This window comes from Chinchilla lanigera, unplaced genomic scaffold, assembly GCF_000276665.1.
Source record: "Chinchilla lanigera isolate Chin_1 unplaced genomic scaffold, ChiLan1.0 scaffold00013, whole genome shotgun sequence".
Classification (NCBI taxonomy): Eukaryota; Metazoa; Chordata; class Mammalia; order Rodentia; family Chinchillidae; genus Chinchilla; species Chinchilla lanigera.
The window spans coordinates 6642925-6656759 of NW_004955414.1; the positions used below are offsets into that span (position 1 = coordinate 6642925).

Consider the following 13835-nt stretch of genomic DNA (forward strand, 5'->3'; position numbering starts at 1 on the left):
AAAAAAAAAAAAAAAATACATAAATAAATATTCTCTCTCTTCTTTGGAAGTCTTCTAAAAAAGAAAAAAAAAACACATGAAATGAAATATCAATCTTTCTAATAAGTGCTCAAAAGAGATGCTAAAAAACTAAATGTCCACAGGTTAAGATATTGTAGCTATACACAGCACCAAAGGCAGAAAGACTAAGGAAAACAATTACAGCAAAGGAAAACGACTCACCACGCAACAGAATGTATGATCCCATATGCTACAGAGCTACACTGAAACATCTTATGCCTGTGTGACAGCATTCTTAGCACCGACCATAAAAATTCAGAAATCAAACAGACCTTTCCAAAACCTCTGCTTCAGGTTTTACTGGTAGCTTGACAAGGTTGAAATTACATGTTTTACTAATGCATGCTCCAAGAGTGAGGTTACTCTAAAAACTTTATTTAAAGTATTTTAAACCAGATAAAAATGGTTGCATATCTGACACTGTTACATATCTGAATTTGCATGTCTGAAATGTACTTAAAGAAATATCTAAAGTTCATCACTGCACTCTACAGAGTACAAAGACACAAACAATCCCTACTCTTAAGTTTTAACTCTCATGGGGGCAAGTAAATCACTTATTTGTCCCGACTTAGTTTACTTATTGGGGTGATTTCTAGTATTACATCTAACACTGACATTCTATGATTTTAGAAAAATGACCAATCATTTACTGAGAACCAACTATGTGTCAGGCACTATCATGCATTTTGTATACATTCTCTGTAATGCTTATATCATCTCCATCTTACTGAATTCCCCTCTAAAGCTTAAATATCTTGGTCCAGAGTACACACCAATAGCCTGGCACAGTGGCACACACCTGTAGTACCAGCTACTCAAAAGGCTGAGGCAGAAAGATTTCTTGACCCAGGAATCCACTTGGAAAACACAGCAAGACCACATTTCCAAGGAGGCAGGGAGACAAATCCAGTAATGAGTACCATTAAGATTTAAAACACTTCTATGAGCCTCCAAAGTTCAAGCTCATTCTAGTTCATTATTCTTCCTGTTAATATTAAACTCTATGGTATGAACTCTTGCTTTTTATTCCTTACTTCATTATGAGGCCATTAAGAAATAAAAAAAATGAGAAATAAGAAGTTCCCATTCTGGCTCAACAGCTGTACTTCACATGAATAGATCAACAGTAGCATCTTGAGTTTTTGTTGCCCTTCCTAATCCTTTTAACAAGCTAAGCCCTATTTTAAAATGAAAACAAATTAGTTTCTTTCTGGCAACTGAGCTGGACAAAATGAGCAGAACATAAATGCCATATGAAGTTAAAAACAATAACATAAAAATGTGGCACAAGTACAAAAAAAAGAAGAATTATAAAGAGGAAATTCAAATTATGATTTATAAAAACCCTAATTTTAATATTTTTAAAAAATTATCCTTCAGTGCTAAAGTCTTTCCATGGCTTAATATCACTATTAAGAAAGACAAAGCTACGCAACTGTGCCAGATTAAAGACTGAAGTGTAACAGCTAGTCCAATGCATAATCCTGACTGAATCCTAAATTAGGGGCACAGGGTGGAGAGATAGCTGGCAAAATTTTAATGCAGACTGTACAACAGATAGAGAACTCTACTCACATTCACAGTGAGGTGGAAAGGGACTGGAAGAGATGGAAGGGATGAGACGGGGAGGGGAAGTAAAAAGGACCAAGGTGTAATAAATACATATGTACCAGTACCCCACAATGAATACAACGAATGTATTATGTACTGCAAACACACACTAAGTCCAAACATATACTGTCCCAGTTTTTTATATACTCATAAAAAACTTTTTAAAAATGGGAATTCTGTTCACATTGTTGAATCTGATTGTTATACTGTGGTTATTTGAGAATATTGCTGATGTAGAAAATATAAGCTGAAGTATGTAGGAATAAAAGGAAATGACCCCTACAACTTACAAAGTTTCAAAAGAATAAAAATCATGTATTTCCATAGAATGGTAAATAAAATATTGGCAAAAGGTGATGAATATGAAAAACCAATATTATGAATTCTTTGTACTACACTTACAATCCAAGTGTAAGTTTTGAAAAAAACTAAATTTTTTTCAAAATAAAGTTTTCTTTAGTTCCCCATGGGAAAAAAATTTATCAGAACTGACAGTTTAAAAATTTAATTCCAAACTAACAGTATCTCACAATACAGGCCTGACCAAAATAAAATAAGGTAAAACTGTAAGGTGCCTAATTTACTTTGAAGTCCTAAAACATAAAATGTTAGCCTTTTATGGCAAGAAAATTCTTCAAAACTCTACTAAAGTAATCCTTCATATAAATATATATCCTCTTTGTTTATGCAAATGGTGACTTGGACAACTATTTATTCTCCTAATACGTATAATCACATGTGAAAGTGCTACAGATACAATAAAAAGTATTTGTAAAGCTCTATGTGCTTTTATATTTTACATGTGACCTACTGTCCTACTCCCCCACCTGCTCTTCCAATCTCCGCCTCTTCTGTTTCCCACTGTCCATATGATTCTCCACTGTAGATGTCACTGGAATTCTCCCTGACTGAGGCACTGAACCATTTCCTGCATGTCTCTTGAAACACTTTACAAATAGTTAACCTACAGAGAAAAGGAAAGTTTTAAATTGAACTTTGTGTGTATGAAAGAGTATGTGCATGTGGCTTAAACAAACTCTTGAAATACTATATGATTATCTGTAAATATTTATCTTTGACAAAAAGTATTTAAATAGTATATCGGATATTTGTAAATATTTATCTCTACCAAAGAAATGCATGGAAATATGCACATTTATACCTACGTATTTTCAGTTACTTATTTTTGATAAAAGAACCTGCTTTCTTCTTCTAAATTCAAAAATCAATTTAAACCATAATTTAAAGGATATTATTATACTCACGTCCCTGATATATCATGGACTAAAACTTCTTAAAGTTGACCTTACATGGGATTTCATTTTTCATAGTTGTTATAGGCTTTCACAGATGTAGAAGTTTTTACAATTAGAAACCAGTATTCAGTGCACTATCTGAATGCAGAAAGCAGTGTCAAGTTTTCTTAAGATTCATACAATGTAATACTACTAAGACTAGATACCACTTAGAGAACCCTAATAAGACATTTTAAGGAAAAAAAAACGTTCAAAAAGAACTGGACAGTACAAATACAAAAACAGAAATACTTAGTATGTGTGGAAAATAGATTTTCAATTCTAATTAAAGGATTCTTTTATGTTAATGAAATAGTCACACATCAGAAAAGCACAAGGCCCCACATGGTGGCTCATACCTGTAATCCCAGCACTTGGGAGGCTGAGGCAGGAGGATCACTGTGAGATCAAGGCCAGCCTGGGCTACATAGTAAGTTCAAGGCCAGCCTGAGCTACACAGCGAGACTCTGTCTCAAAAAAAACAAAGAAGAAAGAAAGAAAGAAGAGAAGAAAGAGAAGAAAGAGAAGAGAAGAAAGAGAAGAGAAGAAAGAGAAGAAAGAGAAGAAAGAAAGAGAAGAAAGAAAGAAAGAAAGAAAGAAAGAAAGAAAGAAAGAAAGAAAGAAAGAAAGAAAGAAAAAGCAGACCATTAGACTTCATTGAGAAAATTAAAGATGAAGTCCATTGAGAAAATTCTCAGGACAACCTGGACATGATCATAAAAACACTTCTCTGAATCAAATTATGTTGAAACAAAAGTGAGTAAATAACCATTTTGCCTCTACTGTTCAACTCTGAAAGGTGTGGAAATTCCAATTTGGGGAAAATATGTAGAGTATCCATACAGAGCTTTTTGCATGGCTATCAAAAGCATCAACTTTAGTACCTTTAATTCAAAATAAAATACCAAAATTGGTGCTTGCCCTAAAATTCTTGTCATTACATTCAGAATTTCATTAAGAGGACTGACCAAGAAAAACAAGATAAGAATCTACAGAAATTAACAAATTTGATTTTATAACTGTCAACTAGAAATGTTTACTTCTGTAATATTAACTCAGATAATACTGTACAAAGTTAACAATGCATATTATAAGCCCTGGAGGAACCACTAAAAATTGAGAGGACTATACCTTAAAAAATGAAGATATGTAAAATTTAAAAATACTCAATTCAAAAGAATGCCAAAACAGAGAGAGAAAAAAAGAAAACAAAAGATAAAGGAACCATACAGATAACCTAAAGCAGTAATGTACTAAACATTCCACTTAAAAGATTGAGGTTCTGCCGGATGTGGCGGTGCATGCCTATAATCCCAGCACTCAGGAGGCTGAGGCAGGAAGGTCATTGAGAGTTTGAGACCAGCCTGGACTGTAAAGTGAGCTCAAGGCCAGCCTGAACTGCATAGCGAGACCCTATCTCAAAGAGAAAAAAAAAAAACATTACCCAAAAGATTGAGGTTCTAAGAACAGATTCAGTCACAATTGTCCTGATGTGCTCATTAGCTAGGCCTTGTCAATATAATCAAGCTTAAACCCCTATGCTTGAAAGAGTACCTCAAAGGTTGAAAAAGCAAAATCTATTACAACCCCATCTATGTGTTTTGTTTTGAGACAGGGTCTCACTATGTTGACCAGGCTGGCCTTGAACACATGGTGATTGCCTTGCCTCAGCTTCCTGAGTGCTGGGATAACAGGCATGCACCACAGCAACCAGCTATGTTTGTATTTTAATAATGCAATATTTCCTACTCCAAATACCAGGTCTAATCTTTTACATGCAAATGAGGAATTCTAATACTTCGAACATACAAAAAGTACTTTTCACAACTCACTGTAAAAAGTAAAAGCCCAAAACATTTTAAAAGCACTGTCTAAATATTTTAAACTCTTTTAAGTTTCTAATAAAGCATTGTGCTTTATCATCACAAATGCTGCCTTGACAATTTGTTTTTGTGGATAAAACAAGCAATAGCCATATTATAATGAAAATTATTAGAAACTCTTTTAAAAAGCAGAATAACTTATCTTATTACCATAATGGAAAAAAACAATCTTCCCATACTAGATAAAGTATTACTCTGAGATTAGATTTTAGAATGTTTTATCTAAACCAACAAAAAAAAATTCTCACTGTAATATTATTCCTAAAATTTTAGTTACAGTAATTTGATTGACTCACTTTTAATCGCTGAATTTTCTCCAGGTTTCGATGAAATAACACAATAAGGAAATGTCTAGGTTCATATGACCCTAGAGTGCCTCCCCAACCTCTTAGATGTCACAAGAGGAAAGGGAAGACAGTCAAAGGCAATGCAAAAAGGACAAGAGAAAGCACTTTTCACTGTTCTCAAAGCATCTCCTTCAGGGAATGCAGTGTTGATCATAAAAGAAAAAGGGATATTGTGACCCCTATTCGAAGCTCAAAATGCTGGCAAAATTGTAGCAAAGACAAGCAAAAGTACATACATTTACACTGACAATTTAATTAGTATGAATCAAAAAACAACCAATGTGTTCTGGTCTACTGGCTAGTGACCAGGACTCTAATATATTCCCCTTAATCACTGCACATGAGTCTGGCTACAAAATAAGTCTATCCAATCCATCATTTTCCAACTAGAGTTTTATTTAAAAAAATAAACTATAAAACAATTTTTTACATTTCTTTCCTCTTAAAATAAATACATAAGTACTCATGTATGTTTATATTTCACTTTAAAACAGAGCAGCTTAAGAGTTCCCTAGTGAATATCAAGTGAACATGCTGACATTCACAGGAAAATGTGTTCATGACTTTCTTTTAAACCAGCTGTGCTGCTAGAACCACTGCATATCCATTTGCCAAGACAGATACTTTGCAATACATATAAAATTTAATTCAAATTAGATCCCAGATATAAATGTAAAACCTATAACCATAAAACTTCCAAGAGAAAATTCTTGTAACTTGGAGTTAGCAAAGATTTCTTAGTTACCACAGTAAAAGCACAATCCACAAAATTACAAAGCAGAAATTTATACTTCATAAAAATTAGAAACTTGTAGAGTAATAAAAGATAAGAAAAAGACCAGCCAAAGACTGGAAAAAAAAGTATTTAAAGTCATGCATCTGATAAAGAACTTATATCAAAAATGTATGTATGCAGAAGTCTCAAAATTAAAAATTAAGAAAATAACCCATGTAAAAAAAAAAGGCAAAATATCTGAACACACACTCACCAAAGAAGGTACAGAGAAAGCAAAAGGCACATGAAAAATGCTCAATATCACTAGAGAAATGTAAGATAAGACACCACTACACTAAAATGATACTAAAATAGCTAAAAGTGACCACACCAAATGTTGACAAAAATGTAAAGGAACTAGAACTTTTCATACACTGATAGTTGAAACATAAAACAGGTCAATTATACTGGAAAATAGTTTGGTAGTTTCTTAAAAAGTAAAGTATCTAAGTACCATACGATCTAGCCTTTCCACTCTTCCATATGTATGCAAGAGAAATTAAAGTATATGTCCACACAAAGAATTGCACACAAATGTTCACAGTAGCTTTATCTTTGTAAGCCAAACCCTAGAAATAATCCAATCGTTTGTCACCAGGTGAATAAATTGCAATATATATATATACAATGGACTGCTACCTAGCAATAAAAAGGCATGAACTACTAATATACAACATGATTAAATTAATTATAATATAAATTATGAAACCAGGTAAAAGTATATATCACATGATTTCATTTATATAAAATTCTAGAAAATACAAACTATTTTATAAGGACAGAAAATAGGTCAGTAGTTGCCAAAGGTGTGGGAGTACATAAGAGAGATTACAAAGGCAAACCAGTAAACTTTTAGGGGCAGGGTATATGTCCATTATTTTGACTGTGGTGACAGTTCCACAAGCGTTAAGAAACAGCAAAAGTTAGCAAACTCTGTACTTTAAATATGTGCAATTTACTACGCATCAATTATATTCCAATAAAGCTATTAAATCTTCCTAATAACAACGTAAATTTTCTTTGGAGAATTTAAGATAAAAACCATGAAATATGATTATCTGGCTTAAAAAGCAAACTGAAAAACTGAAATTGGGTCTTAAGAATTTCAATGGTGTGTGATTGCTTAAAATACATCAGATATAAAGCAAATGCACATACATCCATCATTTCATATTTCTTTTTTTTAAAAGAACTTTCATTGAATTACCTTGTTAGAGAATCTTATGCCAGAGGAAAATCAACTTACGTTTTGAACACTCATCTACAAAAGGAAAGAACTGAGTATTTAACCTGCCGTTTCCTTTAATTCTCTCTTGAAACTGAGACAGATATATAGTAGCATGTTTCTCGTTACAATGAAGCAATGAAATGACAAAACTAGAACATCATCATTTTGAACCCCTACTGAATTATTAATAAAGGTACTGCCTATAAATGGCTAATGTCACAAAAAAGAGAGCTAACTATGTATGTTTCTGATGAAAGAATACATGATCTCCTGTTACAATTCTGACAAAAACATTTTTAAAAATCAACTCAAACAAAATGTGACCAAATCTCTAAATTCAACTAATTTACTAGGAAGGGAATATATTAAACCTTTGATTTTTATGAGATATTTGAGAAATCTATCAACCAACTGAAATGTAAGGACTGTAATGGATGTTAAAACTATATAAACATAAAGCTTTTGAGACCACTGGAAATATGGATACTGATCACAGATGTTCAAATTGATATTAAGACTTATTGTTTGGTTTTAGGTGTGATAGTAGTATAGTTTTCTTTGTTTTTGTTTTTTGGTACTGGGAATCAAACTCAGGACCTTGTGCTTGCCAGGCAGGTGCTGTGCCACTGAGCTATATGCCAGGTCCTAGTTTTTTTAAAATTGAGAATCTCAGTGAAATAACATCTGTAAATTGGCCATTTTTGAAGCTGGGTGATGAGTGTAACATTCCATTTGGTCTGATTTTATATATATGTGAACTTTTTACAATGAAAAGTCTTTAATAGTAAGATATCAATTCAATTTATTTTTGTTGTTTTGTTGTTGTTGCTGTTTTTGGTGCCGGGAATCAAATTCAGGACCTTGCACTTGCCAGGCAGGTGCTGTACGCTGATCTATAGCCCCAACCCCTCAATTTACTTTGTAACTATTTTCTGTAACTAGATATAAAAATTCTAATTATTGATTTGAATTTCTTTATTGATAGTATATCTATTCAGAATGTCAATTTATTCTTTTTTGGCGGGAGTATCAGAAATCAAACTCCGGACCTCACCCTTGCCAGGCAGGCACTGTGCACCGAGCTAAATCCCTAGCCCTCAATTTATTCTTCAGTCAGTTTTGTTTAGTAAGTTCTCAAGTGTTTCCATTATGGCTCATTAACTTTTTATCATACTATCAAAGAGGTCTATGTCCTAAACATGTTAAAAATTACTTAAATTCCAAATAAGTCAGTATACATACACCTTTTCATGAGTCATCTCTATCCTTCTCATATACTCTGCCTTGTGCCATTCGGAGCACACCATGCCTTCAAGTTTTGCCTTCAACTCCTATCATACACACCTAGAAACAAATGCCCAATAGGTCTCTCCTAAGCCTGACAAAGTCCTACTTGTCTCCCTAAGGGTGCCAGTAACTTCCCACAACTCACCTATAAGGAAATTGCTCATCTTTCTACTCTCCTTCAGCAATTTGCACAAACACCTACTATTACTTTTGCTGTTCTAATTACTGGTCTACAGAAGCAACTTCTCTAAGAATGAGTTATTTCGGCAAGAACTTAATCAGTATCTTTAAATTCCCACAGTAGATACCCACATAAACAAGTCACTTACCTGCTCCCTAAATATAGTCTTTCCTTAAATTTCATCAACAATTTCTATAATAATACAGACCTATACTTTAAGAGTTTTCATACATGTCTTCATCTAGATTTGAGCAAGCCAGACATTCAACAGGAGTAAATGGCACCTATCTAACTTCATTCTCAAATTTCTTCACAAAGTATCTTAAGTATCAAAGCAAGAATCATATCCTTGCAGGGGGGTAGGGATATAGCTCAGTGGGATAAGTGCCTGCCCGGCAAGCGCAAGGCCCTGAGTTCGATTCCCAGTACCCAAAAAAAAAAAAAAAAAAAAAAAAGAGAATTATATCCTTGCAGTGTCAACAGAACCAAAATAAGAACTGGAGAAATCAAATTGAGAGTTCAAAATCTATTTATTTACTTACGTTATTTACGCAAAGTACTGGAAATTGAATCCAAAGCCTTCGCACTGAGAGAGGGTCTTGCTAAATTAACCAGGCTAGGCTCAAATCTGTGATCCTTCTGCCTCAGCCTCCAGGGAAGCGGGGATAACAGGCATGCACTACATTGCCTAGCTCAAAAATCTTTTTTTTTTGTTTGTTTTTTTTTCTCCGGTACCAGGAACCGAACTCACGACCTTGCGCTTGCAAGGCAGGCGCTTTTGCCGCTGTAGCTCAAAAATCTTAATGAAAGAAAAGATTCACTCCAGTTCTACTTCCTGTACAGTTTGCTCCAATTCTACTTCCTGTACAATTCACCTGGTTTATCTATTCATTTAAAAAATAGATATGAATATTACAAGTTATGAGAGACTCCTTTCACTATTTATGAAAACACCAACTAATTCAGAAAAACCTGAAGAGAACAATACTGAGTGGTTGTTTTCAGGTTTCAGGGGAAGAGGGAAGGAATGAAGAAGTCAAAGAAGCCTTTTACTTACTATTATTCAAATGTTTCTGTTTCATCTGCTTTTCAAAACATGTTATGCACTATTTTAGCAACCAGAAAAATATAATGGTTTAAAAGCCATATTTCTTTCATGTTATTTAAGAAAAGGTTTAATTATTCAATTATTATTATTCTTACCAGATTTAAGACCTGAAATTTTGAAGATGGCACTTGGTTTCCCATTTGTGACAAATCCTAGGAGTTGCCATACTGGCATTCCATTTGAATCAGGATAGGAAAAGTAGACAGATCCTCCCATTCCCTCAGGAAACGGGATTGTTCCCAGCATAAAAACCACAACATGGTTGATATTTTCATAATCAGGCAAGTCAAAAACAAATTTATCCTCTGCCACTTGCTGTGCAGCTGTTTGCACCTAGAAAATAAGAAACTTGTCTTAGTTCAAGTTTGATGAGTTTCTATAAACCCATACAGTATCGCTATAAACTATTGTCACCATCACTGGCAATTATGATCACCATAGCAAATATAATGTTGTGTTAATCTGACATTTTCAATTATGAAACTTAAATATGCCAGGAAGTATTAACTTTTTAATGTATTTGTTTATTTAGCAGTGCTGGAGCCTCACACATGCTAGTGAGCTATCTCATTGAGCTACTGACTCATGCATTCCCAGCCAAGGTGGAACCAAGGTATGCTGTACCTTCTTGCTTTAGCCCAAATTCTGTAAACAAGTGTCCTTTTCGCAGACTATTTAGCACGATGGCTCATCTGTATTTTGTACTTTTGGCTGGTGATTTTGTTTTTAAAATGGCCAAGGTTTATGTGCTGGCAAGTGTTTCTAATTGCAAGATGACTATGAAATACCTTATAGAGAAAATTCATGCTAAATTTTATTTAGTTGTAAGTTATAATACTGCTGGCCCATGAAATGAATGTGAATTAATCAACAATGCATATTATATGTTTTTAAATAAACAGAAACACATATAAAATAAGTTATCATAGACTCATCAAAAATGCTGTGACTAGCAGGGCGTGGTGGCGCATGCCTGTAATCCCAACGCTGGAGCAGGGGGCCTGAGGCAGGAGGATCACAGTGAGTTGGAGGCCAGCATGAGGTCAAGTGAGGTCAAGACCAGACTGAACTGCATAGTAAAACCCTGTGTCCAAAAAAAAAAAGGGGGGGGGGAAGCTGTGACTATAGCTGTGGATATAGCTCTGTGATAGAACACTTCACTAACATGTTCAAGGCCCTCAGTTCAATCCCCAGTACTGAAGGAAAAAAAAAAAAAAAAAGCTGTGACTAGAGGCTCTCAGGGTGATCATCCTGTACTTTCCAATTCCAGTGTTCATAAAGATTTTAGAGAAGGTAACTACTGGCATGAGTGAGGGCTACCCCTGTACATAAAATATACAAATTCTGATACTTGGGAACTTATATACAGCTTTCCTAAACTCATTTCATAATCTAGTTTTGTTCTAGAACCAAACAGTAATTTTTAAACTGAGATCTTATCCCACAGTGTGAATAATCTTTCACAGAAACTTTTTTTACATTTTTAGAAGAATATCAATAATGCTATTGCATAGCATTAGCAAAAATATTAATTCTGAGTGCTCAGGTATCTAACTGTCAAAAATCTACTTATGTGATTTTTGTTGATTTGATTTTTGCTTTTGACTTGCAACTGATAATCACCAAAATACCAAACCTGAATTACTATTATTTTGAAGACTCAACAGTCCATTCTTATACCTACATGCAACTTACTGTTTCCAGTATTTGCCCGGCTGTTACTAAAATACTTATATTCCCTCTATATCATATCCACTAATGAAGAAAACTTAACTCCATCTCTAAATTATAAAGTCAAAAGAAATACTTTTTAAATGTCAACTTAGTACAAGGCACCAGAGGGTAAATCTGTATTGACAAGCTCATCCTTTTGTGTGAGTGCCTGGGACTGACCTCAGGACTTGAACACATTCCCAGCCTTTTTTGTTTTGTTTTGTTTTTAAAAAACGGGGTCTCAGGTACTTCTAAGTTACTAAATTGTTAAAGCAGGACTCCAATTTGTGATCCTGCTGCCTCAGCCTGACATTAATCCTTAATTTAAAAAAAAAAAAAAAAGAGTAGACATTTTCCTTCATTTTTGCTTCATTTTGCTCAAAATTTAACAAAAATTTCAAAGAATAAAAATTACAGTGAAAACTTTAAATAACTGCACTTTTCTGCTGACAGAATAAATTCTGAGATGCCACTAGGTCTATTCACCCTTCATTTTGATTTATGCTCTTTATTTTAATTTACATGTGCTAATAGTACAGAATTAAAGAACCAACACCCCCCCAAAGAAAATCTTGAAGAAACCTCTATAGACATTTTCACCACAGAAATTAGAAGTTGGGTAAAGAGATAATTACTATAATTAAATTCTCTTCCAAGTTTGACCTGATACATGGATTCCCTACAGCTTTTCATTCTTTAAAAACATGTAATTTTAATATCATTCATTGATGACACTCCAATCCCACACTCATCCCAAATTGGTCCTTTCCTTTTCCAAACACACAACAGGTGCAAACTAGTCAAGGAAGCTCACAACTGTAATCCCAGCTACGGGCGCACCGGAGGCCAGCCTGGCCACTAGCAAGATCCCGTCTCAAAATTTTACAAAGGGCAGTGCTAGAGTGTTGCGAGAATGTGCGATGGAATCCCTAGCACAGCAAAAAACAAAAGAGGAAGGGGCAGTCCAAATTACCTCATCAGGATTACCAACTACCACAGTCCTCTCCTGGTCATTCGAGACAGTAAGCTTTGGGGCTAGTCTTCGTGGTTTCTTAAAATTAGGTACAGAATACATTATTAAAAGGGATGAAAAACCTTCAACAACATTTAACAACATAGGGAAAAGAAAAAAACTCCAGCAGGGCACGCTGGCATGCGCCTGTAATCCCAGCACTTGGGAGACTAAGCCAGGTGGATCGCCAAGAGCTGGAGGCCAGAGTGAATTCAAGGCTAGCCTGAACTACAAAGCGAGAGTCTGTCTCAAAAAATAAAAAGAAATAAAAAAAGAAAAGAGAATCCAAACTCCAAATGAAAGGGGTCAGATTTGAAAATGGATGTCTGTGTTTCTATGAACGCAAACAAGACTTGCCTTCCAGATTATTCCTTAAATGCTCTTGATACTGATGACATTTAATTCCAATAACCTGGCAAGGCATTTTATCCTTTTGACCAACAAGAAAACACTGTTCGCACCCTTTCCAGTCTCTCAAAGAGCTCGCAACTAAATTTCAGCGTTTTTATCCGCCAACTTCCAATTACATTAAGCGTATTTTTACCAGGATCCTTAGAAAGGTGCCCAAGCAGCTTCCTCTTTGACAGCTTGCTACAGACTAGATTAAAATCCCATGTTTACTTCTAACTCACGTCGTGAATTTGGGCGAGCATTTATACTGCCAGCCGGGTTCAAGTTCAACTGTAAAATGAGAATGACCGCATCACAGTTAATGAGGGTTACGTCGGAAGTACCAAACAAGCGTTGCATCCGAGGCTGAAACATCAACTGAAAAAAAGGCGTGCACTGCACTCAGCCCGGTACTTGACACAATATGCACCCGCCATACATGGCAGAAAATACTGCGAGTACTATTCGAACATGTCTGGAGTCAGAAGAGCACCCCAGCGCCCAACGCTCCACCCGACACACGCGGCCAGACAGACACCAACACGCTTCCCGGAGTCTCCAGCAGCGGCGCGCCGACCCTGTTCCCCGACTTCGCCCTCAGGATCCTGACCCCTTCCACATACCGCCCGGCCCCATCCTCACCAGCCTCCCCGCCACCAAGCAGCCAAACATGGCGGCGGCGGCTCCACTCGGCAGGGACCTGAAATCAGCGACTAGGAATACTGTGGTTGCCTCCCTAGTGGAGCCCGAGAACCTTCCAGAATTTGCGAGTGGGAGTCAGCCTCTCCACTACAAGGCGACAAGGCTGGCGGCGGGAACGCCTCCTGACCCACGACCTCTCACCCTTCCTAATCAGCACGCCTCTCAGGCGAAGAGTACTTCCGGGGCTTACACACGCAGTCTCCCTCTAAGGGTGAGAGGAGAGCCGGCGCCAGGAAATGA

The 13835-nt window shown here is 35.7% G+C and overlaps 1 protein-coding gene across 3 annotated transcripts in view; it reads right to left on the bottom strand.

Moving 5' to 3' along the window:
- The window catches only part of LOC102011757 (chromosome unknown open reading frame, human C11orf73), a 24200-nt gene extending 10491 nt beyond the window's left edge, over positions 1-13709 (bottom strand). Inside the window, exons 1-2 of one of the 3 annotated variants that reach the window (XM_005379746.2) lie at positions 13536-13709; positions 9874-10111 (exon numbers count right to left, since the gene is read on the bottom strand). In XM_005379746.2, the coding sequence (XP_005379803.1) occupies positions 9874-10111; positions 13536-13565 (268 nt within the window). In that variant the 5' untranslated portion in view covers positions 13566-13709. Of the gene's footprint in view, positions 1-2501; positions 2600-9873; positions 10112-13535 lie in introns of those variants that run through there. The other 2 variants (XM_013511800.1, XM_013511799.1) reach the window with 2 other exon arrangements.
- Positions 13710-13835: the final 126 nt, after the last annotated feature.